Source organism: Suricata suricatta, chromosome 17 (genome assembly GCF_006229205.1).
Source record: "Suricata suricatta isolate VVHF042 chromosome 17, meerkat_22Aug2017_6uvM2_HiC, whole genome shotgun sequence".
Lineage (NCBI taxonomy): Eukaryota > Metazoa > Chordata > Mammalia > Carnivora > Herpestidae > Suricata > Suricata suricatta.
Genome location: NC_043716.1, coordinates 46,511,170 through 46,535,858, shown reverse-complemented (window position 1 = coordinate 46,535,858; position 24,689 = coordinate 46,511,170). Strand labels below are relative to the sequence as shown.

General features: G+C 40.7%; 1 protein-coding gene across 1 annotated transcript in view; it reads right to left on the bottom strand.

The window, feature by feature from the left end:
• The window catches only part of CEP112 (centrosomal protein 112), a 408,254-nt gene that overhangs the window by 140,625 nt on the left and 242,940 nt on the right, over positions 1-24,689 (bottom strand). The window contains exon 21 of the mRNA XM_029927075.1: positions 18,623-18,853. Within this exon, the coding sequence (XP_029782935.1) occupies positions 18,623-18,853 (231 nt within the window). The remainder of the gene's footprint in view (positions 1-18,622; positions 18,854-24,689) is intronic.

Below are 24,689 nucleotides of genomic sequence, written 5' to 3'. Positions count from 1 at the left end.
AAATCATTTTCTAAAATTCACCAGTCTAATAAAATAATTATGTTAGTGAGAGTGCTGAGAAATATCTTGATATGTTCTGCTTCATTAAAAGAAAAAACTCACAAGGAAAACTATTAAATAATTGGTACTTAACAGGTTATGTAGAAATCCCAAAGAACCTGTAAAAAAAAGTAACTAGAACTAAGAAGTGAGTTTAGAAATTAGAAAGGCCATAGGATACAAGATCAATATAAAAAAATCTATTGTATTTTCATTGCACTTTTATATATTAGCAACGAACAACAGGAAATTAAAATTAAAAACATGAAATGATTAGGTATAAATCTAACAAAATAAATGCCAAATCCATATGCTGAGAACTATAAACCTTGATGAAAGAAATTAAAGAACACCTCAATAAATGGCAAGATGGTCTATTTTCATGGATTGGAAAACTCAGTATCATTAAGATTTCATTTCTTTCCAAACTGAAAAATAGAGTCAACACAGTTTGTTCTTTTTTTTAGAAATCCCAGCAGTATTTCGTGGAGACTTTACTATGCTGATTCTAAGAAAAGCAAAGGAACTACCATAGGCAAAACAATCTTGAAAAAGAACAAAGTTGGACAATGCATAGCATCTGTCTCCTAGACTGACTACAAAACCACAATAATCGAGGCACTGTGGTATTGGAAAAGAACAGTCACATGTGTCAATTTTACAAAATTAGAACGCCTAGCAGCACCCTACACATTTATGGTCAATTGATTTTCAACAAGCTGCAAAGGTGATTTAACAGAGGAAGGATAGTCTTTTCAACAAATAGTGCTGAAACAATTGAATTGAATTTTTCTTTTAAATTTTTTTTCCTTAGGGAAAGAGAGAGGGGAGGAGAGAGAGAAGCCCAAGCAGACTCTGTACTGACAGCACAGGGCTCGAACAGGGCTCGGACCCACAAACTATGAGATCATGACCTGAACCGAAATCAAGAGTCAGACACTTTACCAACTGAGCCACCCAGGTGCCCCTGAAATAATTGAATTCTAACCTGTGCCTTGCACCATTCTCAAAACTGATTTAAAATAGAACTGAGATATAAATATAAAACTTAAAATATAAAACTTCTGCAAGAAAACAGGAGAAACTCTTTTTGACTTTACATTAGGCACAAATTTCTTAGATATAATACCAAAAACATGATCTATAAATGAACAAATTGATAAACTGAACTTCATAAAAATTAAGAAATCCTGCTCTCTGAAAGACACTATTTAAAGATGAGAAATTAAGCCATTGACTGTAAAAAGTGTTTGCAAGTCACATATCTTATAAAGGACTTGTGTCCAGAATATATAAAGAACTATCAAAATTCAATAAAAGGAAAATAGGGGCATGTAGGTGGCTCAGTCGGTTAAGCGTCCGACTTCGGCTCAGGTCATGATCTTACGGTTCATGGGTTCGAGCCCTACATGGGGCTCTGTGCTGACAGCTCAGAGCCTAGAGCCTGTTTCGGATTCTGTGTGTGTGTGTGTCTCTCTCTCTCTCTGCCCCTCACCTGTTCATGCTCTGTCTCTCTCTGTCTCTCTCTGTCTCTCAAAAATGAGTAAATGTTAAAAAAAATTTTTTTAAAAATGGAAAATAAACAAATGCATAAAAAATTGGAAAAACATTTAGACACTTAACCAAGAAAGATATTCAAATGACAAATACATACATGAAGATGTTCGACATTAGTTACTACGGAAATACACATGTAACTAGTTATTAGGGAGATACACCTGTTAGGATCCCTAAAATGACATTACAAATTCAACAATATCAAGTGCTGATGAGGATGCAGACAATTAGAATTCCTAAATACTGTTCAAATGCAAAATGATACAGCTGATTTGGAAAACAGTTCGGCAGCTTCTAAGAAAGTTTCAAAACAGAGTTACGGGCGCCTGGGCGGCTCAGTCAGCTGAGTGTCCGACTTCAGCTCAGGTCACAATCTCACAGTTTGTCTTTAAGCTCTGCGTCGGGCTCACTGCTGTCAGCACAGAGCCCACTTCGGATCTTCGGTCCCTCTCCTGCTCTGTCCCTCCCCTGCTCATGCTCTCACTCTCAAAAGTAAATGAACATTTAGAAAAAAATATATAAATAGTTAACGTACAACTCCACAATCCCAGTCCTTATTATTTACCCCAGTGGAATAAAAAACTTATGGTCACACAAAGCCGTTACATGAATGCTTAGCCACCCAAATATTTCTCAACGGGAGAAGGGACACACTTGGTACATACGTGCAGCGGAATATTGTTAGCAGTAAACAAGAATGGACTGTTGCTACACACAAGAACACGAATCTCAGATGCATGATGCTAAAGGGAAAGAAACCAGACACAAAGGGCTGTAAACTGAATGATTCATTTATATGAAATTCCAGAAGAGGCAAATCTAATAGTCACAGAAAGTAGAGAAGGGGCTGCCAGGAACCGGAGCAGGAGGAAGGACGTGGGATTGACAACGAAGGGTCTGGAGACTATGTGAGGTGATGGACTCGTTGTGCATCTTGATCGTGGTGGTGGCTGGTCAAAAGCCGCATAATTAAACATCAGTATGTGAATTACATCTTGATAAAAAATGTTTTTTTTTTTTTTTTAATTTTTATCGGGGTGCCTGGGTGGCTCAGTCGGTTAAGCGTCTGACTTCGGCTCAGGTCATGATCTTGCAGTTTGTGGGTTAGAGCCCCGCATCGGGCTCTGTGCTGACAGCTCGGAGCCTGGAACCTGCTTCGGATTCTGTGTCTCCCTCTCTCTCTGCCCCTCCCCTGCTCATGCTCTGTCTCTGTTTCAAAAATAAATACACATTAAAACAACTATTTTAAAAATAAAAATAAATAAATAAAACTTTTAATTTATTTTTGAGAGACAGAAAGAGACACAGCATGAGCAGGAAAGGGGCAGACAGAGAGGGAGACACAGAATCTGAAGCAGGCTCCAGGCTCCGAGCTGGCAGCACAGAGCCCGATGCGGGGCTCGAATCCACGGACTGTGAGTTCATGGCCTGAGCCGAAGTTGGCCAATTAACTGACTGAGCCACCCAGGCGCCCCTAAAAAATGTTTTAAAGAGAAGACGCCTGATGTGAGAAGCAGCCGGATTTCTTCTGGAGGTGGCATAAGGAGGAGAAAGCGCTTCTCTGCGTGAGGGTGATGAGCGCACCAGGTCTTCCAGGCAGAGGAGATGCTCGCATAAAGCCACGAAGGGAGACGGTTTCTAGCCTATCTGTGGAAAAGGATTCTTCTCGAGTGGGCACAGCACAGACTGTGTCCGTGGTGGGGGCACAGTTGAGAAAGGTAGGACAGGATACCACTTCATACTCGGTTTGATGGCAATTATAAAGACAGAACAGAAAGATCAAAATCAAGTGCTGGTTGGGGCACCTGGGTGGCTCAGTCGGTTAAGCGTTTGACTTCAGCTCAGGTCTTAGCTCATGTTCTGTGAGTTCAAGCCCCACGTAGGGCTCTGTGCTGACAGCTTGGAGCCTGGAGCCTGCTTCAGATTCTGTGTCTCCCTCTCTCTCTGTCCCTCCCTCACTCACATCTGTCTGTCTCTCAAAAATGAATAAATGTTGAACAAATATTGTTTTGAAATCAAGTGTTGGCAAGGCTGTGGAGAAACTGGAGCCCTTGTGCACCACTGGTAGGAATGGAAATGAGGCTCCAGCAACGGAAAATAGGATGGAGAGCTCCTCCACAAAAACAGAATTACCAGATGGTCCAGCAATTCCACACTGAGCTTTATACCCAAATTAACTGAAGGCAGAAACTCAGACACTTGCACCCCATATTCATAGTAGAATGAGTCACAATAGCCAAAAAACAGAAGCAACCCAAGTGTCCAGTGATGGGACGAATGGATAAACACAGTGTAGTATATCATGCAATGGAATATTATTCAGTCTTTTTTAAGAAAAGGAAACTCTGGGGCGCCTGGGTGGCTCCATTGGTTAAGCGTCATGATCTCAGGGTTCCTGAGATTGTGCCCGGTGTTGGGCTCTGTGCTGACACTGCGCATCCTGCTTGGGATTCCCTCCCGCCCTCTCTCTCTCTCAAAATAAATAAACTTTAAAAAAAAAGTATTAAAAAAAGGAAACTCGGACACATGCTACAACATGGACAAACCTTGAGGACGTTCTGGTAAGTGAAACACACCAGCTACAGGACAGATCCTGCTGGAGTCCACTCACAGGAGGCCCCTAGGGTCCTTGCGTGAGTACATGGAGAGAGAAGGTAGAGTGCTGGGTGCCGAGGGCCAGGGGAGCAAGAAATAGGGAGCGTTTCGTGGGGACGGATCAGGTTTTACAAGATGAAAGTTCTGGAGACGGTGGTGATGGTTGCACAACTTTAATGTACTTAATGCCACTGAACTGTACACTGGAAAATTAAATGAATTAAAATAAATGAGAAGAAAAAAGAGGAAAGGTAGGAGAGGAGAAAGGGGATTATGCAAATCCTGGGCCCAAAAGCTAAGAGGCTGTGGTGACTTCCCTTTGTTGTGGGCCATGGCACTTTGAAAGCTTTTAAGCAAGAGGGAACCGCCACTGGCTCATGATTTCCCTTGTTCTGAAGGTCTTGCTGGATTCCACCCCTCCCCCACAGACTTCCGGGGAGTTTCACAAGGCATGCTGGCCAACACACCCAGACAATGGCTCTGATTTCAGTTAAATGTGATCACAACTTCGTTTGTTCCCACGATCCCTGCCCCATTAAAGGAAAATCTCTTTGAGGGGAGAGGCTGTTTTTATATTGCCAGTACCTAATCCAGCCCAGCAATGAGATTTGTGTGTTGTTTTTCTTTTTCCTTTTTTAAAAGTAAGCTGTAGTTCCCAACCTGGGGCTTGAACTCACGGCCTCAAGATTAAGAGGTGCATGCTCTACCAACTGAGCCAGTCAGGGGCCCCTGAGATTTAAAAAAAAATATCCCTGTCTCAGTGGCCCTGAGTGTCTCAGTCTTCCCTCCTTCACTTTGAGGCCAGATGGTCCTGTGTCCCTCAGGGGCCTCCGGCTACCCACCTGCTCTGGCTCAGGACCAAAACCGTCCTCTCCTTTCCTCCCTAACAGACCCGGAGTTTGGCTTTCTTTGGGGGAGAAGTCGTCCAAAGTCAGAGAAGCCCACATTTCCTCTGGCACTCAGGAAGGTTGCAGAAGCAACCCTGTGAGCGGGCTTCTGCTTTTCTTTGAAGCTAATGTGGGCACAGCCTCTGCCCTGAGAGAAAGATGACTAGACCAGCGGAAGGGGTGTTTGAGAATCCCCCAACCTCGCATGCAGGGCTGAGGAGGCGCTGGTGACATCACAGTCATGCTGCTCAGCTTCTGATGTCAGATAACGTAACACCAGGACTGAAGGGCCCGCACATCCTTTTCTTTGTGACTCTGGTCTCTCAGGGCAGAAAAGGGGGAAGTGGGCTGAAGACATCCTAGGGCTTGGGGCAGGATGACAAATTAATTAGGTGGTGACTTGTACATCACTGGTCGGACTATGATGTGATTATAATACAGAACATTTCAAAGAACTGAATGGTCCCATTTAAAAACCACAAAATCCCATCCCACAGAGAAATGAACTAGCATATTTGCATTTTTCCCATTGTAAACTTAATCTATGACATCTTTTCTCTTGGTCTCGCATCCCAGATCAAATCCACCACGAAGCCGTGTTGGCTCTACCTTTAAGCACATCCAGAATCTGACCACCTCCACTGGCGCCACTCTGGTCTAAGCCCCCATAATCTCTCCCTTGGAGGACAGCAGTGCCCCTCTAATGCGTTTCCCACTTTTATCCTCACACTGCCAGAATGATCTTTTCAAGTCTAAGTTGGATCACATCCCTTCCTGGCACGGTGCCCTAATGTTCTTCCATTACTCAGAGTTAAAGTCAAAGTCCTTACAACAGCCTCAAAGGCCCCATGTGATCAGGACCCCTGGGATCCCTCAAACTTCGTCTCCTGCTCTCTCTCCCTGTCTACTCTGCTCTCCCCACACTGGCTCCCAGCTGGTCCTTCACCATGCCAGCCATGCTTTTGCTTGGCTTTTGCACTGGCTATTCGATCCATCAGAAATTTCTTCCTCCAGGTTTCCCTATGGCGAATTCAACTCCTTCGTTGACTTTCTCAGTGAGGCCGACAGATCACACTATTTAAATGGCCCCAACTCTGGAACTCCAGAGTCTCCCGTAATCTTTTCTATCATTTCTTATTCAGTAGCACTTAGACACTTTTTAACAATCAGTGTCAGTTAATTATGTGGCATGCTATTGACTGTCTCTCCTGCTAGAATGTAAACTCTGAGGACCAGGAATGTCTGCCTGTTTTGTTCATTACTATATCAAGTGTCTAGGATGGCTACACAAAATAGGCATCAAATGCTGAAAGCATTAAGAGAGTGCCATTGCCTGCTAATTGTCCCCCCAGCTAGCTAGCTTTCTTTCCCTTCCTTTCTTCCTTCCTTTCTAATTTATTTTAATTCCAGCATAGTTAACATACAGTGTTGTGTTAGTTTCAATGACTCAACACTCAGTAGAGTGATCCAACACTCCCACACGTCACCCAGTGCTCATCATGACAAGCCTACCCCTCAAGCCCTATCATCTGTTTCCCCCATCCTCTCTGGTCACCATCCTTTTGTTCTCTATAGTTAAGAGTCTGTTTCTTGGTTTCTCTCTCTCTCTATTTTAAATTTGCTTGTTTGTTTTGTTTCTCAAATTCCACAGATGAGTGAAATCATACGGCATTTGTTCTCTCACTGACTTATTTCACTTGGCATTACACTCTTTCGCTCCATTCATGTCACTGCAAATAGCAAGATTTCTTTCTTTTAAATGGCTAAATAATATTCCATTGTGGGTGGGTAGATCGATCTACTGATCTATCTATCTATCATCTATCCATGTGTATACACGTGTGTGTGTGTGTGTGCACGCTCATATAATCTTTATCCACTCATCTATTGATGGATACTTGGGCTGCTTCCATATCTTCACTACTATAAATAAAGCTGGTTTAAACATTGGGGTGCATGTATTCCTCTGAATTTGTGTTCTTGTATTTGGTGGGGGGATAGTAGTGCAATTGGTGGATTATAAGGTAGTTCTATTGTTAGCTTTGTGAGGAACCTCCATACTGTCTCCACAGTGGCTGCACCAGCTTGCATTCCCACCAGCGGTGCACGAGGGTCCCCTTTCTACACATCCTCGCCAACACCTGTTGTTTCTTGTGACTTTTATTTTAGCCATTCTGACAGTATGAGGTGGTATCTCATTGTACTTTTGATTTCATTTTCCTAATGGGGAGTGATGTTGAGCACCTTTTCATGTGTCTGTTGACCATCTGGATGTCTTTGGAGAAATGTGTTTATGTCCTCTGTCCATTATTAAATTGAATTATTTGTTTTTGGGGTGTTTATTTGTCTAAGTTCTTTATATTTTTTGCATACTAACCCTTTATTGGATGTATCATTTGCAAATATGTTCTCCAATTCAGTAGATGCCTTTTAGTTTTGTTGATTGCTTCTTCCTTTTCTGTGCAGAAGATCTTCTTTTTAATGTAGTCTCAATAGTTTGTTTTTGCTTTTATTTATTTGCTTTTATTTGTTTATAAATTAATATAATTTATAATTATATTATAATTTATTATAATTGCCAATTAAGGCAATATAATTATGAGTTTACTTTTGGGTTTTCTATTCTGTTCTATTGATCCATGTATCTATTTTTGGGCCGGTACCATACTGTTTTGATTACTACAGCTTTGTAATAGAACTTGAAGTCTGGAATTGTAATACCTCCCGCTTTGCCTTTCTTTTTTGAGATTGTTTTGGCTTTTTGAGTCTTTTGTGGTTCCATATAAATTTTAGGAATTTTTTTTGTTCTAGTTCTGTGAAAAATGCTGTCATTATTTTGATAAAGATTGTATTAAATCTGTAGATTGCTTTGGGTAGTATAGACAATTTTAACAATATTTGTTAAAGCATGGAACATATTTCCATTTCTTTGTGTCACCTCCAATTTCTTTCATCCATGTTTTATAGTTTGCAGAGTACAGGTCTTTCACCTCTTTGGTTATATTCCTAGGTATCTTATATTTGGTGTAATTTTAAATGTGATTAAACAAATTTTTTTAATGTTTATTTATTTTTGAGAGAAAAAGAGTGCAAGCAGGGGAGGGGCAGAGAGAGGGGGAGACACAAAATCTGAAGCAGGCTCCAGGCTCTGAGCTGTCAGCACAGAGCCTGATGCGGGGCTTGAACTTGAGAATGGTGAGATCATGAACTGAGCTGAGGCTGGATGCTTAACTGACTAAGCCACCCAGGTGCCCCTAAATATGATTGTTTTCTTAATTTTCTTTCTTCTGCTTCACTTTTAGTGTATAGAAATGCAACAGACTCTTAATCTGTTCTTAGAGGGCTATCTTTTTTGGGTTTTGGTACTGATGTTATGCTAAGTAAGAAACAGACTACTAAATCAAAAGAGATAAATATTTTAGAAGTCCACAATATAGATAATTGAAGGCTCTCAGGAAAGTGGTACCAATTTACATTCCCATGAACAGAGTTTTGGAATATTTATTTATTGCACCCTTGGTATTTGGTATTATTAATCAAAAGTGATACTCGGTATCATTTAAAATACTTTGTTTACTCTATACATGAAAAATAGTATCCTGTCTTAATTAGTATCTCCTTGATTACTTGTGAGGATAAAGGGCTATATTTAAATCAAATGCATTTTTTATGGTCATATACTGTATTTATTTTTGCTGTGTTCCATAATATATTCAACTTAGTTACATTAAGTGACCATTTTCAATTATTTAATCCTCACAATGTTGAATGAGAAAACCCCATTCCACAGGAATAATTCCCTCCTTCCCAATATAAACAATGATTGGAACGAGACTTGACTCCCAGCCCAGAGCTCTTCGGATGTGCCATGCCCTCTGACGCCTCTGACGCAAAGTCGGACACTCTGCCTGACACCTGATGCCCATCAGCACGTCCTCTGCTGTCACCTCCCAGAAAGTCTCCAGACAAAGGAGGCAGGAGTATGGATAAGGAAGGCTCTGTGCCTTCATGCCAACTCCCTGCAGCCTCCTAACAAATGGAAAATGCTTTTGTTCTAAGTGCACAAAACGCTACTGAAATGTTGGCCTGGTATAGAAAAAACATCAGTAAAGGCTGGTTGGAATGTTAACATAATTGGACTCTAGTTACCTACAGTTGAAGTGTAGTATTAATTTCAAAGAGGCATTCATTTAAAATATATGTAGTCAGCATTAAATGCTCAATAACTAAATCACAGGATATATAAGGAGAAGAGATCCCTCCTTGACATAAAAAGCACCCTCATAGTTTGGGTAATCACAGAGCTCACCATGCAGGCTGGCCATGTTTAAGAGTGAAAGGAAGAGGGGGGTGTTAAATCACTCAGGATCCTGGGACAACGGGTACAAACTGGAACCTTCCCAAATAAGTTGGGAGGTACAAGCCCCCTATTTATAGGAAACCGCTGAGTCAGTGCATTAAATTATGATTTCTGTTCTTATTGGTAATCACTTCATCATTGCTGAAGATACTAATGCAACGCACATTATGTTTCATTTTTTTTCTTTAGTGTATGAAAAAGGTTCACTGCCAGTAAGACTCCTACAGGTTCGACCATGAAGCCTAAAGGATCAAGAAGGACTGTACAGTTATCATTACCAATCTCTCTCTCTCACACACACACACACACACACACACACAGACCCCAAAAAACTCACAGAAACCAAAATGAACACACATACAAATGGTTTGGGCACAAATACCTACTTATTCTACTCCCAGTTCTCTCAGTTGGGGTATCAATCTCTGAAGATGCCAAATAAATTGTTCTATTTCCAATAACTTCTCAAATGAAAATACCATCCTTTGCCTCCCTGGTCTAAGAGATTTTCCCTTTATTCTAGGTTTTCTCCCTTAAGAAAACCCCAAAGGGTAAAACCAACAACTTCCTTCCAATGAATGGCAGACTTCCACTGACTATGGTGCGATTAGAATATTAGAAAGTTAGGCTGGAGAACAACAGGGGAGGGTTAATCTTGCAAATTGTGAAGATTTCCTTTAAAAATAAACAATGACTCATTTATAATTCTAGATTTTATTTTGAAATAGCCTTAACATAGAATATACTGCCTTTTAATTTTCTCCAAGTAAAACATAGCTCTCTAGCCTAGGAAAACTAGACTTTGAAGTTAAGCTATTGATTTGCTCTCCCAGATTGCCAAAAGACGGAAGTGCTCTTAACATGCAGCAGAGGGGCAGGGGGAGAAACGGCAAAGATTCTGTGGGGAACAGCAAGGGCCATTCAGCAGGGAACAGCCCCATGTGTATCTGTGACTCCAGACCGGCCTTGAGCTTGGCAGCCGTAAAATCTTGACCATGTACATATCCGATATCTACTCTTCTTGTTTAATAGGCAAACACGTCAGACATCATTCCAGTATTTATCTGGTAGAATCGCTGTGAAGCAGGTGTACCACATCAGAACAAGAAAAAGTAGGAGAGAGCTAGGGATTGATGTAAAACTGCGTCTCTACGGAACACACAATTCCTCTTACGACACTGAAGGTATACAAACCGATTTAATGAAAATATTTGGTTTGGGCTGATGTGTCAAAATGACAAGAAAGTCTTAGCTTTGGTATAAAACAAGACCTAGGCCCTTTCAGCCCTCCAAGAAGGTTTACAATGGAGGTACTTTGAAGATGCTATAAAATTCTAAACCTTGATACAAATGAATACCAACTCATCATATTCGAAGTATGGACACACTTAAAGTTTGTCCAAGCTGTCATTTATGCATGTTTTTCTTTTGTAAATTAATTTACTGTCAGGTGTAGAATGATCATTATGGTCCATTCTATCAAACTGGGGCTTTTACAAAACCCAGAAGAAAATGCCAACATTTTCTTGAACATGTTGAGAAGCTCCTCAACGTCTGTGGAATACTGTAAAAATGAGACCAGGTGCTGTCTGTCAATCAATTTTTATAAATCTGAACTATTTGAGGATAATATTTAATTTTAAAATTTAATGATATAAAACTTCATATTTGTAGCAAAGGAAAAAGTCAGGGAAAAGATCAAAGTAAAGGGAAGAGAATTGAGATTAGAAATCCATTTTAAGCCAAAACGACAATGTCTTCATAAGTTAATATTAATCCTTTAATTATAAATTTCAAAGGTTTAAGTAGTTTCTATGACCTTAGCTTTGAATAATTATGCCATATGGAGCTTTTCTTAAATTTGAAAAAGATGCTGAATTGTTGCTCAAAGCCTTTTAATGACTTCAGGCTGGCAGAATTCCAGTATAATCCTTCAGATACTATTAAAATTACAGACCAGGAGCCCAAGTGTGGTAAATGGTATGTCAATTTCACAAGCGCTTTTTACTTAGTAGAGTATGGTGTGGAAAATGTTTGATGTGTGCATGTATTTTTAAATATCAAATTGTGAAGCTTAAAACAACGAATCATGGAGAATTCATAAAGGAAATGATGGACGGATAACATTAAATATGAATAGGATCTTTTGTGTATCATAAAATTAAATGATAAGATTAAAAGGTAAACACCAAAAACAGTTGCCCCAAAGATAAGAATTTTTTCGTCCTAAATGTGAACGAGTTTACATAAGGTGAGGAGAAAAACATTAGGTCAGAAACGGAAGAGAAACTGTCAAAGGATATGAATAGGCAATCCTCAGAAAATGAAATATGGATGACCAATCAATTTTAAGTCTTAAAATACAAATTAAAAACAATAAATTATTTACCCCCAAAAATACCAAAAATTAAAGAAAAGTATTAATAATGAGGACTGGTTAGATAAAACAGATATTCTGTTGTGGAAAATATAAATTAGTACAACTTTTCAGAAAAAGTAATCTGACCCCATAATCCTACTGGGATCTTAACCTAAGAGAAAAAAAAAATGGAAATGATGACAAAAATTTACCTAAGAAGATGTTAATCTCTATATCGATTTAGCCAATTTTTTAAAAAAAGTTAAATGTTTAAAAATAAGAGAATACTACAATAAGTTATGCAACATTCTAAATATGGAATATCATGAAACAATGAAAACTATATTTTCAAAGAATCTCAGATGTCATTGGAATATTCTTAGTATAACTTAAAAAAAAAAAAGCACAAGACTGCACTGTGTGATCTTATTTAGTGTGATCTCAGTCCGCTAAATTCATGTACCTGTTTTACATGCACATTAAATTATTGCTATTGGTTTTTTCTGGCTGGTGGTAGTAACAGGAACTTTTATACTTCTATACTTTCCATATTTTTAAAAATAGCTTCTTATTTCAAGAAAGTTATTTTAAAAGAAACTGAATAGATTTCTGAAACAATGGTACATTTTAAATACCAAAGGTTTTGTTTTGCTTTGTTTATTCTTCCAACATTTTATTTAAATTCAAGTTAGTTAACATATAATATAGTGTTGGTTTCAGGAGTAGAATTTAGTGATTCATCACTTGCATACAAACCCAGTGCTCATCACAATAAGCACCCTCCTTAATGCTTATCACCCATCTAGCCAACCATCCCCCTCCCACCATCAACTCTCAATTTGTTCTCTATAGTTAAGAGCCTCTTATCATTTGCCTCCCTCTCTGTTAAATACCAAAGTTTTAATCAAACTTCCACAAATGACCCACTAGTATTACTTAGTAATACTCTGTAATTTTCAAAGGTTCACGTCTTTCGTGGACTTTGTTTCAGATTGGTTGCAACAGATTTTAAAAGGTGTGGGGCGCCTGGGTGGCTCAGTTGGTTAAATGTCCAACTTGGACTCAGGTCATGATCTTGTGGTTTGTGGGTTCGAGCCCCACGTCCGGCTCTGTGCTGACAGCTCAGAGCCTGGAGCAAGCATGCTTCAGATTCTGTGTCTCCTCCTCCCTCTACCCCTCCTCTATTTGTGCTTGCTCTTTCTTTCTCAAAAATAATTAAGCGTTATAAAAACTTAAAATACAGATTGTAAAAGGTGAGAGAAGAAGCTTTCACTTTGCAGATGTCAGTCATTGCCTCTCTTGGGTTCTCTATTGCAAGCCTTATGACCTTGTAGAGGCCTGACAGGTTTCTCCTAAAGCCCCTGAAGGTGTCAGCAAGGCCTGAATTGCTGCTGACAGAGGCTCAGGTAGGGGCTGGGCTCAGGAATCCTTTCTTGACCTCAATGCTGTAAGTGCCACCGACAACACAACCACAGGGAGGGTCACGTTCAGATTATTTCTTATTCTGGTGTTATTTTCCTCTCCTCTTTGAATCTCTCTTTTATACTTAATGAAAGAAAATTAATTTCTAACCCCTCAGTTCTGACAGGACTTCAAGCTGCTGGCAACTATTTTCAACTTTCAGATTTACAATGCGATAAAACTTTAAATCTTTTCTAAAAATCCAGAAGAATTCAACTGTCACAAAGACACAAAGGCAGCAATAGGATTATCTACCAGTTTACTGGTATTAATTCAGATTTTTATAATAAGAACTCTGCTAATTTGTGTAAAAAATGTCTGAAAAAAAGCTTTATGCTCGACATTTAACATACTAAAAAACATGGAGGTGACAACACTAAAAAAATAAATATCTGAATATAAAAATACACCTTGTGCCATCGGAAGTATTTACAACGGGTCACAATCAAATATGGGCGCATCAAAACCAAGGGTTTATTTATTCATGTTGCCTTTCACGGTGGCTAGACTGAACTTCTCAGTTCATCAGCATTCTTTCATTTCCTCGACACTCATGAATGGTGTTTTGTGTGAGGTGCCGCGCGTGGTCCTGGGGCTTTAGAAGTGAGTGTTTCACGAGGACTGTTTTTGGGGCACTCAGTCCAGGTCTTCCTGTACTTAGAAACGCTGCCCCCCTTTCACTAGTCAAGTTACAACACTTATCAATCAGAAACACAAACGGCTCTTTCCATCAAGGGTCCAGCACTTGTATTTCATCACATGGATCTTGGGATTGGCTAATTCCACCAACTCAACAAAAACCCCAACTCATGGCACTAAATGCAGGTCTGCTTTAACGCCCTTTCCCCAGACTCTCCTTCTGCCAACAAGTCGCTATATTCTGATGAACCCCGCCGGCACCTCTAATCATGGCAGCAGTCACCACGCTAAAACCCCATTTCTGTCTTCTTGTGTTACCTGTGTTCTCAGTTCAATTCAGGAGCATTCCACTCTTCCAGACTCATGCTGCCCTTCCTCCTTTCTCTACCTGAAGGACTCCAAATCCAGCCTGGTCAGCTCCCTTACACCCTCTTCCTTGTAGCCACGTTCCAGTCCTCTGCCCAGTGTGAAGACTGGTCATTTCCATCGTCCTGACACTCCCCACTCAGAAAACTACCACTCTTCTTTACGAAGAATAGAGACGGTACCAGACAGAAGCCCTTTGCAAATGTCACCGTGGAACCCCCCCCCCCCCGTATCTTTACCAATCCTCTCCCTTCTTCTGTCCTTGAGAGTTGTGGCTTCTGTCATTCCCTCACTCAGTATATACTAGGTGCGCACCTACTATGTGCCAAGTTTTCTAAACATGAGCAGTACAGACATGAACAAGACAGACCAGGTCCTGCTCACTGAGTTTACATTCTAATGGGGGTGGAGAGGGGAAGAATAGAAGATAAACAATCAGAAAAAAAATGAAAAGATGATTCCAGATGGTGACATGAAATACGAAGACAACGGGACCAGCAAAGTTGGTAGAGCTGGGCAAGACTTTGGAGAGCGAGGTCAGAGGAGGACACCAAGCAGTGTGGCGTGAGGAAGAGAGCCACAGAGAATGTGGGGGAGGGGAGGACATCCCAGGCAGACAGGTGGCAGGTGTAGAAACCTGGAGGAAGGAGAGTACGAGGCACGCTCCAGGAACAGGCCAGGGTCTCACACGGCTGGATCCTCACAGCCAAGGGCCTAGGGTGGGCCTGTGTCACTCTTCCATCCACACCCTCATGTCTCAGGTGGCAAGTGCTAAGTGTCTGCAGTTCTCTGCCTAAGCTCTTCCTGTCCGTTAGTCTCTTCTTCTGTATTTCAAGACATTTTCAGCCTAAAAATATACTCCTTTGGAACTATACCTTCTTTTTAATATCAGATTTTCTGAAACAACAGAGTATTCACAAACCTCCCCTTCCTCACTCCTCTCTCATCTTCTGGAACCCTGTTTCTGTCCACACTATCCCGGGCAGGGCTCTGTCCAAGATCATCAATGCATTTTCAGTTTCAAATCCTGTGACCTCTCCTCGCCCTGATCCTTCCTGATTTTCTGTCACATTCTTGAAAATCCTCCTTTCCAAATATTCTCTTCTTTTGTTTCCACGGAAATACATTCTTCTCAGATTCTTCTTACCTCGATGACCCTTCTTTGACTGTTCCCTCCCCAACCTCTTCAGTGATGGTCTTCCTTCATGGCTGCCTATTTTCTTTTTATATTCCTCGCATGAACAGGCCCTCCCTGTGGGCCCCACAGCTGTTTCTCCAAGTCCTACCCTCTCTTCTGATTATCTACAGACGTTCTTTCAACAGCAAATGAAAGTCACAGTTGGGCAGAGTGCAGGCCCGTCCAAGTTAGTCAACAAACGGTACATGTCTTCTTCGTCCCCAACCAGGCTTCTCCCCACTTCCCCATCTAGGAAGGGCTGGATGTATCCATGACAAGCGTATGAATGCCATCTCTGAGGTGGTCCTCAAACATGCTCCCTCTGGCCCATTGTCACCGCTAGGCTCCTACTGCCTTCCCGTACTTCTAACGTGTCCTCAGGGACCTCCTGCGCATGTGAATCGAGTCCCTACCAACTACTCCCACAACAAGGGCACCTTAACAACACCAACAGAAAGATTTTCCTAAGAATCACTTGAATGTTGACTTTCATTGCTTAAAAACTTTTGGTAGCTCCTCACCATTTACCCAATGAAGCTAAAATACTATCACAGCTTTGGAGACTCTCAGTGATCCCGGGCTACCTTTCAGCCTGATCACTAACCACTTCCCTTGGTCAACCTCAATGCCAGAGAAATGGTTTTGTTTGCTCTTGATGTTAAGTCCTGTGGCTTAGGATGCCACCTTGCTAACGCCATCTACTAATCAAAATCCTACATATTACTTAAATCTCGTAAAAGTGACATCTCTTCCAGTGAATTTTCCCTGATTTCCTGAACAGGAATAATTTCCCCCAATTCACACTCCACCTTGTATTATAGTTATTTTTCTATGAGTGAATATCTTACTGCCACTATCATTTTAAGATCTTCTTAAGGATGGTACCTTTTTGGTTTCTTTTTTCTGTGTATCCCCACAGAGCCTGGGATATGCCTTTTGGGGTTACAGAACATCTTCCAGAAATGTTTGCCAAATGAATTGCTAATGGTTTCTATTACCTTTTTAAAAATTATCTGTAAACTGCTAATTAGTTCTAACACATATAGACCTATACTTGAAAAGTTCATTTTCTACTAAAAAGTTCATCTTTCTACTAAAAGTTGAAATATGAATATATAATACAACAAAATTAAGGCTCAACTTGTATGTTTTTTAAGTCTGGCTTTGGTATGTCCAATTTTCTTAAATGAGTGTGCACAGTTTCTGTGCCATTTAAGAACATTTCCTTGGAAATACTTTGAGCTGGTGGCTGGAGCTGACTGGAGCCAAGGCAAGGCGAATGGAAGAGCCACCAGAAAGAATGGGATGACATCCCTTTTGCTCTCTGTCCGTCTCAATCTGCTATTTTCAGAGGGCTAATACTGTCTCAATAAGCAAGTTCTCTGGGGCACCTGGGTGGCTCAGTCGATTAAGCATCAGACTTTGGCTCCAGTCATGATCCCATGGTCCATGGGTTCTAGCCCTGTGTTGGGCTCTGTGCTGACAGCCCAGGGATTCTGTGTCTCCCTCTCTCTCTGCCTCTCCTCCACTCACACTTGGTCTCTAACTCTCAAAAATAAACATAAAAAAATAAATAAATAAATAAGGAAGTTTTCTAATTTCTGAGATTGTATATGTTAGCATCACAACATTATGATTTTGTACTGCTTTGATGGAATTACCACCGAATTCTTCACTTAGATGTATAAAAGACATCTCAACCCAGACACGTCCCCAGCGGCCCCACCTACTTGTTCCTTCAGCAACAAATGACTCCATTGGTCCATTGGCTGCAGCAAGTCACCTTGAAATCACCCTTGACTGCTCAACATGTGCCCCTCCCTTTCTCTCTTGACTCCACATCTGAACAAATAGTGGACACTGTCTATTTCACGTTCAGAACCCAAGTCGTCAGTTTTTTACCACCTTTGCTACCACCGCTGTCCTTTATCTCATCTAAATTTCCTGCCATGAACTTTTAATTGGTGTCCCTACTTCCTTCTTTTCCTCAATTCAGTCTAAGCATGGGCAGAGAGATGCTGCTCAGACAGGAGTCAGAGCATGGCATGTCACTCCTCGGCTCAAAACCGGCAGAGCCTCCTTACTCCCAGAGAGTCAAAGCAGAACCCTTGCAAGGGCCCACCCAGACCCACAGGACCCGAGCTTTCTTTCTTCCCTGGCCTCACCACCTCCTTTCCTTTCTCCTCCTTGGTCACACCAGCTCCTTGCTATTCCTCTAAGAAGCCAGGCTCACTTTTGCCTCTTCAGAGTCTTGTTCCTATTTATTTCTGGGTTCAGAGCTATGCTGCCAGAGGCAAAGTCTGATAAAATCTGAGTTTCAAGGAAATTAAGACACTATAAAGGAAACATTTTAGGGTCACAATCCACGTAAAAGCAGTGGAGCAGTGCTTAGAACGGTGTTGTGTGTTCTGTGAAGACATGATATTTAAAGAGGAAGAAGAAAAGGTGGAAAAAAATAAGTAGAATTAGAAGACTCTTAGATTACCCTTTTCAAGCTTTTTGATCTCAAGATAGAGACTAGTCTTTAGGAACTCAAAGGCAATTTATAGCGGCTATGATTAATAGCAGTTCACATTTACTACCCAATTAAAATGTGTCCACTTTTTCAGAACACTGAAAGAATGACTATTTGAGATTGTACCTGGAACGTAAGTCAATCCAAAATGGGTAAACATTACACTGACATTTTGTCAATGATATATAATCCTAAAGAAACTTTTCTTAATCTGAACTATCAGTCTAAGAAACTATGTCATCAATTAGGTTAGGCTATTACAAAAGACTATGAGATATAGAAATAACTATTCGAAAAATTACGAAAGATCTAGACTTAACCTAGGAGAACCTAGGGCTATAGCCCAAGTATCCCTAGTCAGCACAATACTGGACGGCATTCTACACTGCTCTACCACAACGTGTATTTAATCACCATGGGACAGGATATTCCATAGTATCCCTTCCGTGAACGTCAAGGGAAAAGTTAGGGAACCTACTCTGGGATGATTTTTGTGGTGTTTAAACATACAGCAAGATCCTGAAATTGCTCATGTGAATAGTTTACAAATTTCAGGAGTCGTTCTATGCCCGCCCTGCCACCTTTTAGAGGTCAAATGCAAGGGTGGCAGCAGTGGGGTCCAAACGCGGGTCTCAAGGGTCTGTATGAAGCCAGCAGGGCGTCTTACCTTTTCCAAAGTCACCTCAGTCTCAGCAGCGTGAGTCCTCTTCAGCTCCATCTTCATCTTTTCCGACTCGGCCTTCAGCTTATAGACTGCGGTCTCGTGGTCTCTCGCAGCCTTTTGCTTCTCCTCTTCACGAAGAAGACCGAGCTCTACCAGCTGCTGTTTCCGCTGGGAATTCACATGAATCAGCTCTTCTCTCAACTTGTGAACTTGGGCTTCCATGTCGGCAATAACCTTATTTTTAAAAATGAAAAATGGGCAGAGGATATGAATAGGAAAATCATAAAAGAAGGATCACAAAAGGTTAATAAACATACAAAAAGTTCCCTTCCTTCCTTCCTTCCTTCCGTCCCTCCTTCCCTTATTCTCCCAACCCATGTCATTCCCTCCTAGCTTAGGCATACATGACACCTAGAACATTTTGCCATATATAACATAGTTAATTTTGTTTCAAATATTTATGTAAATGGATATTACATGATTCTTCTGCAACTTGCTTTTTCAATATTCAACATTATGTTCCAAAGATTCATCTAGTACTTGCTACTGTATTTTTGGGTGTTTTTAAAGTTTATTTATTTATTTTGAGAGAGAGAGAGAGAGAGAGAGCGAGCGAGCTCACACACAAGCAGGGGAGAGGCAGAAGCAGAGAGAGAGAGAGAGAGAGAGAGAGAATCACAAACAGGCTCCATGCTGTCAGTGCAGAGCCCAACATAGGCTCGGTCCCATGAGATCATGACTGAGACAAAATCAAGAGTCAGACGCTTAACCAACTGAGCCGCTCGGGTACCCCCATACTTCCCTTTTTATTTCATTGATGTATGCTCTGATTTCATGATGTCTGGCCTTCTACATTCTTGGGTTTATTTTATATTCTTCCTCCTCATTTCTTATTTTCAGTATTTAACTCATTTTTTTATACTTTCTTCTTTTCTGATTTATAAACTTAAGACTATAAATACCCCTCCAACTACTGCTAAAGTTTGATCTCTTAGCTGTAGATACATGGGATTTTCATTATCAATCAGTTCAAACACTTTTAACTTCCATTATTATTTCCCTCTTTGACTTATAAACCCTTTAGAAGCATGTTTCTTAATTCCCAAATATACGGGGTATATTAGTTTCCTGAGACTGCCATTAATAAAGTATCATAAACTGAGTGGCTTAATTTAACAGACACCTGTTCTTTCACAGTTCTAGAGATTAGTAGTCTGAACTCAAGGTGTTGGCAGGGTGGAACCCTTCCGGAGGCTCAGAGGGAAAATCTGTTCCACGCTTCTCTTCTAGCTTCTGGTTTTGCTGGCCATCTTCGGTGTTCCTTGGCTTATAGGTGTATCACTCCAATCTCTGCTCCATCTTCATGTGGCTTGGTGTCTGTGTCCCTGGGTCCAAATTTTCCTCTTCTTTTAAGGACACTGGTCATCTTGGGCCTTCAGGATGTGATTCATGCTTTTATAAAATGGATTAGTGCCTTTTCAAAAGACACTCAGAGATCCCTTTCCCCTTCCACCATGTGAGGACGCAGTGAGAAGGTGGCAGCTGTGAGCCAGGAAGAGGGTCCTCATCAGAACACAACCATGCTGGTGCCTTGGTCTTCGACCACCAGCCTCCAGAACTGGGAGGGATGAATTTCTGCTGCTTCTACCCCACACAGCCTGTGATATGTTCTTATAGTAGCCAACCAGACTAAGACATGGAGTCTGAGGGAAAGAGACATGCAGAGATTTTATCCATGTTCAGTCTGACTTGAAAGCCTTTGTTTTTTTTTTTTTTATCACATACAAGACTGTATCAAAGGTACAAGAATTTTTTATAGAGAATGGCATTTCTTATATTTTATTAATTTATTCTTATTGTATACCCCTCACATCTATGATCAGTACAAAGTTACATCTCAAAGTCACAAGGTCCTAAGGTCTTTACAAAAAATAAAAAATGAAAATAAGTTAGCTCTCCAAAACCACCGACACCACCCCAAACTGAATTTCAGTCTTTGTCAACGTACATACAAATAGTTTCTTTCTTTCTTTTTTAAAAGTTTATTTATTTATTTGGGGGATGAAAGAGATAGGAAGAGAGACAGAGAAAGTGTGAGCGTGGGAGGGGCAGAGAGAGAGGAAGCAAGAGAATCCTCAGCAGGCTCTGTGCTGTCAGTGCAGAGCCCATGGTGGGGCTCGATCTCACAAACCATGAGGTCATGATCTGGGCAGAAATCAAGAGTTGAGTGCTTAGCTGAGCCACCTGGGTGCACCCTTAAAAATATCTTCAATGGTATAATCACTGTTTAGTCACTGTTCCACCTTTTCCTATATGTAACTTTATGTCTTCATTCCCTTTTATTCGTGTATTTGTCACTTTTAGTGGCTCTTTGATATTTCATCAAGCCAGTATATTGTCACTTACTTAGTCATATTATTTTTGGATATTAGTCTTATTTCCAATTAGTCATTATTACATATGAGACACCTATGGAGAAATTACAGTGCTATTTTGCTTCTAGATTATATTATTGAAATTATTTTGTCAAAGGATAACTTTCTAACTTTTTCCCCAAATTGCTCTACAGAAGCACTGAGTCCATTACCAGTGTGAACAACAGCGTGTACATGAACCTATTCCCCCCCCACCCCCCCACCACTGCTGCACTTCAGAATTCTGTGTATTTTTATGAGTTGACTAGGAAGGCGATGAGAACGTAAGGAGGGCGTCATAAATTGCTGGCACACAGATATGCACTGGCTCCAGTCCAATGATGATTTTCAAACAGAAAAACTATACTGAAAAACGTATCAACTAATTATGGGAGAAATAAACATTAAATGAAAGAACCTAATGCTGCAGCCTCCCCTGGGGTATTTAATATTTCAGTCCTTAGCATGTGCTGATAACTAGAGTGATGGAACTGCCAAGGTCAATATGGAATAGACACGCTCAGTTTTCTTTACCATTATAAATAGTGAGCTATCACACTTCATCTATCCGACTGACAGAAAACAGGAGAATTATAACAACGTTGAACAAATTAATAAAGGTTGTTATCTGTCTATAGGGGACATACCATAAGCACAACCTTTAATCAAGCTGATTTCAATTAACGGTTAAAAACATACAGACAGTTGGGGCGCCTGGGTGGCTCAGTGGGCTAAGCCTCCGACTTCAGCTCAGGTCAGATCTCACGTTCGTGGGTTCGAGCCTCACGTCAGGCTCTCTGCTGACAGTTCAGAGCCTGGAGCCTGTTTCCAGTTTGTGTCTCCCTCTCTCTCTGCCCCTCCTGGCTCATGCTCTGTCTCTTTCTGTCTCAAAAATAAAACATCTAAAAAAATAAAAATAACCACCCTGCTTTAGAAAAACAAACAAACAAAAAAACCATACAGACAGGCGAGAAAACATGGAAATAATGAAATGTCCATCGGCAGATACAGGGATGAGAAAATAGGGTCTGTATGTACAATGCATTATTCTTCGACCTAAAGAAGGAAGGAAATTCTGCTGCATTCTATGCATGGATGAGCCTTGAGGACATTAGCTCAGTGAAATAAGCCAGTCACCACAAGCAAATGCTGTGAGGTTCCGCTTACAGGAGGTACTTAAGTCACAATCACAGAGACAGGAAGCAGAAGAGTGGCTGCTAGAGGGGAGGGGCTGGGGAGAGGCTGGTGGATTATTGTTTAATGGGAAGAGTTTCAGTGTTATCAGTGGAGTTCTGTGGATGGATGTGGCGATGGCTACACAACGGTGTGGATGTATTTAACACCACTCAGCTATATATGTAAAAATGGTGAAGATGGTAAATTTTACATGATGTGTATTTCACCACAATAAAAAAGAGAACTAAAAAAAAAAAGAAACCAAACACCAAACATATACACCAATTTCCTTAGAAAGCTAAAAGACTCTTATTTAATGTTTATTTTTGAGAGAGAAGAGAGAGCGCACATGCCCATGGGTACAAGTGGGTAAGGGGCAGAGAGTAAGGGGGACAGAGGATCCAAAGCAGGTTCTGTGCTGACAGCAGAGAGCCCAACATGGGGCTTGAACTCATGACCTGATGATGAACTCATGACTCAGATCATGACCTGAGCCAAAGTAGGACATTTAACCTACTGAGTCACCCAGGCCCCCCAGAGAGCTAACGACTCTTCAAACCACTCTGAACCTGACGAGTTCTGGCAAGAGCAGTGAGAGGCTGAAACACCTTACAAATGATTATAGATTGCCAGGATTATCATCAAAGTAGTCCCCAAACAATTCAAAACTGCATTTTATGAAAGCAAAATGTATCCAAGTTGAGAACACGTTCACGGTTAAGAAAGAATCATTTGGACTATCTTGAAGATTCAAAAATTGGTCTATAGGTACTCTTGGAATAAAGACACATTAGTAAGTTATTGAGGCATGAGGTTATGTTTGTGCTGTCACAGAAAGTTTATGAGCAATCATTGCCGAGAGCTGAAATATTTCCAATGTGCTACTTTTTTAATTTGTAAGTACATGTAATTCGCCATTTGTTAGGATCTATGATGTGGAAGGCACCCACCATAAGTGACTTCTAGAAAAACTATATTTCCCTATCGAGTTCAGACTATAATAAACAAGCTATGCACATGCACACATACGCACACACACAAACACATACATCATAGAGCCACAGAGTACACAATGTGCCATCAAAGTTCAAAAGAGGGAGACCTTACTTTGAGCTAAGAAGAATTCTGAAAACCTGAATAAAACTGAATGCATCTGAGATGCATCTTAAGAGAAAAATTAGTACCATTTGGGAACAGGGATCCATACAGGACATTTCAGGAAGAAAGAATGAGTTGCATAGAAGAAAAGCAGAGCATCAAAGAGGAACAGGAGAAACAGAAAAGATATTTGCTACAAATACTAAAGATATTAAACTACAAGTTGGAAGTCAAGGAATTGAAGGACCAGTAAGATACCTAAATTGGATGCTGGAAATGAGTCTGTGGGGATAGTAAGCCAAGAAATACCACTTCATTTGTATTAGGGACGACGAACCTAGAGGCCGTTCAGATCATGGGGTAGACACACCAGAACTGGGAAGGCCAGCAGTAGCGGAAAGAGTGGAATGGATGGGAATACAGTGTGGGAAGTAGAATTAAAACAGCTAGGGGGAGGCACGTGGGTGGTGCAGTGGGTTACGTGTCTGACTCTTGAACTCGACTCAGGTCATGATATAGCAGTTCATGGGTTCGAGCCCCACATGAGGCTTGGCGCTGATGGCACAGAGCCTGCTTGGAATTCTGTCTCTCCTTCTTTCTGCCCCTCCCCCACTGGTGCTCTCTCAAAATAAGTAAATCAACATTTTTTATAAAGGGCTGAACAACTAAATGCATGTTGAAGGCAAGGAAGAGAGAGGAAAATTGGTGATTTAGGACAGTTACCTCAGGCAGTTTGGCAGATTAGGTATTCTGAGAGACCCTCATGAGATGAAACAACTAAATTCTAGATAAAATACAATGTTTTCTTTCTTTGCTCATAGGAAGTAAGAGAAAAATCCAAAAGAAAAACAAAACAAATATCACACACTATAAGACTGCATGTGCCAAAAGGCAATGTATCGTTGAGGACAAATGTCTTTTATTAGCATTGCAGCTTCTGGGGCGAGGAATATGAGAGCTGAACACGATTGTATGGAATTAAGTCAGAGAGCCTGGACCAGGACTAAAGGGGTTCCAGGTCCATAGCATTATTTGTTCCTGCCTGACATTAAAACAGATTCCCTCTGGAAAAAAGTTTCTTCAGCTTAATGTCTCCAAGTTTTCCATTAATTAAGGTAAACCAAAAATGAGCTCATAATTAGAAAATTACTAAATCCAGAAAAAAAAAGTCACCATTGGTAAGATTTGGCAAAAACAGATTCCCACTAGCAAGCACTTCAAATATGAGAATTATCAGAAAAATAAGATAAAATAACATGCATTAGATATTTTAAAAAACAAAAGATGGAACATTAAAAACAATTTTAAAGGGGCGCCTGGGTGGCTCAGTTGGTTAAGCATTTGATTCTTGGTATTAGCTCCGGTCATGATCTCATGGTTCG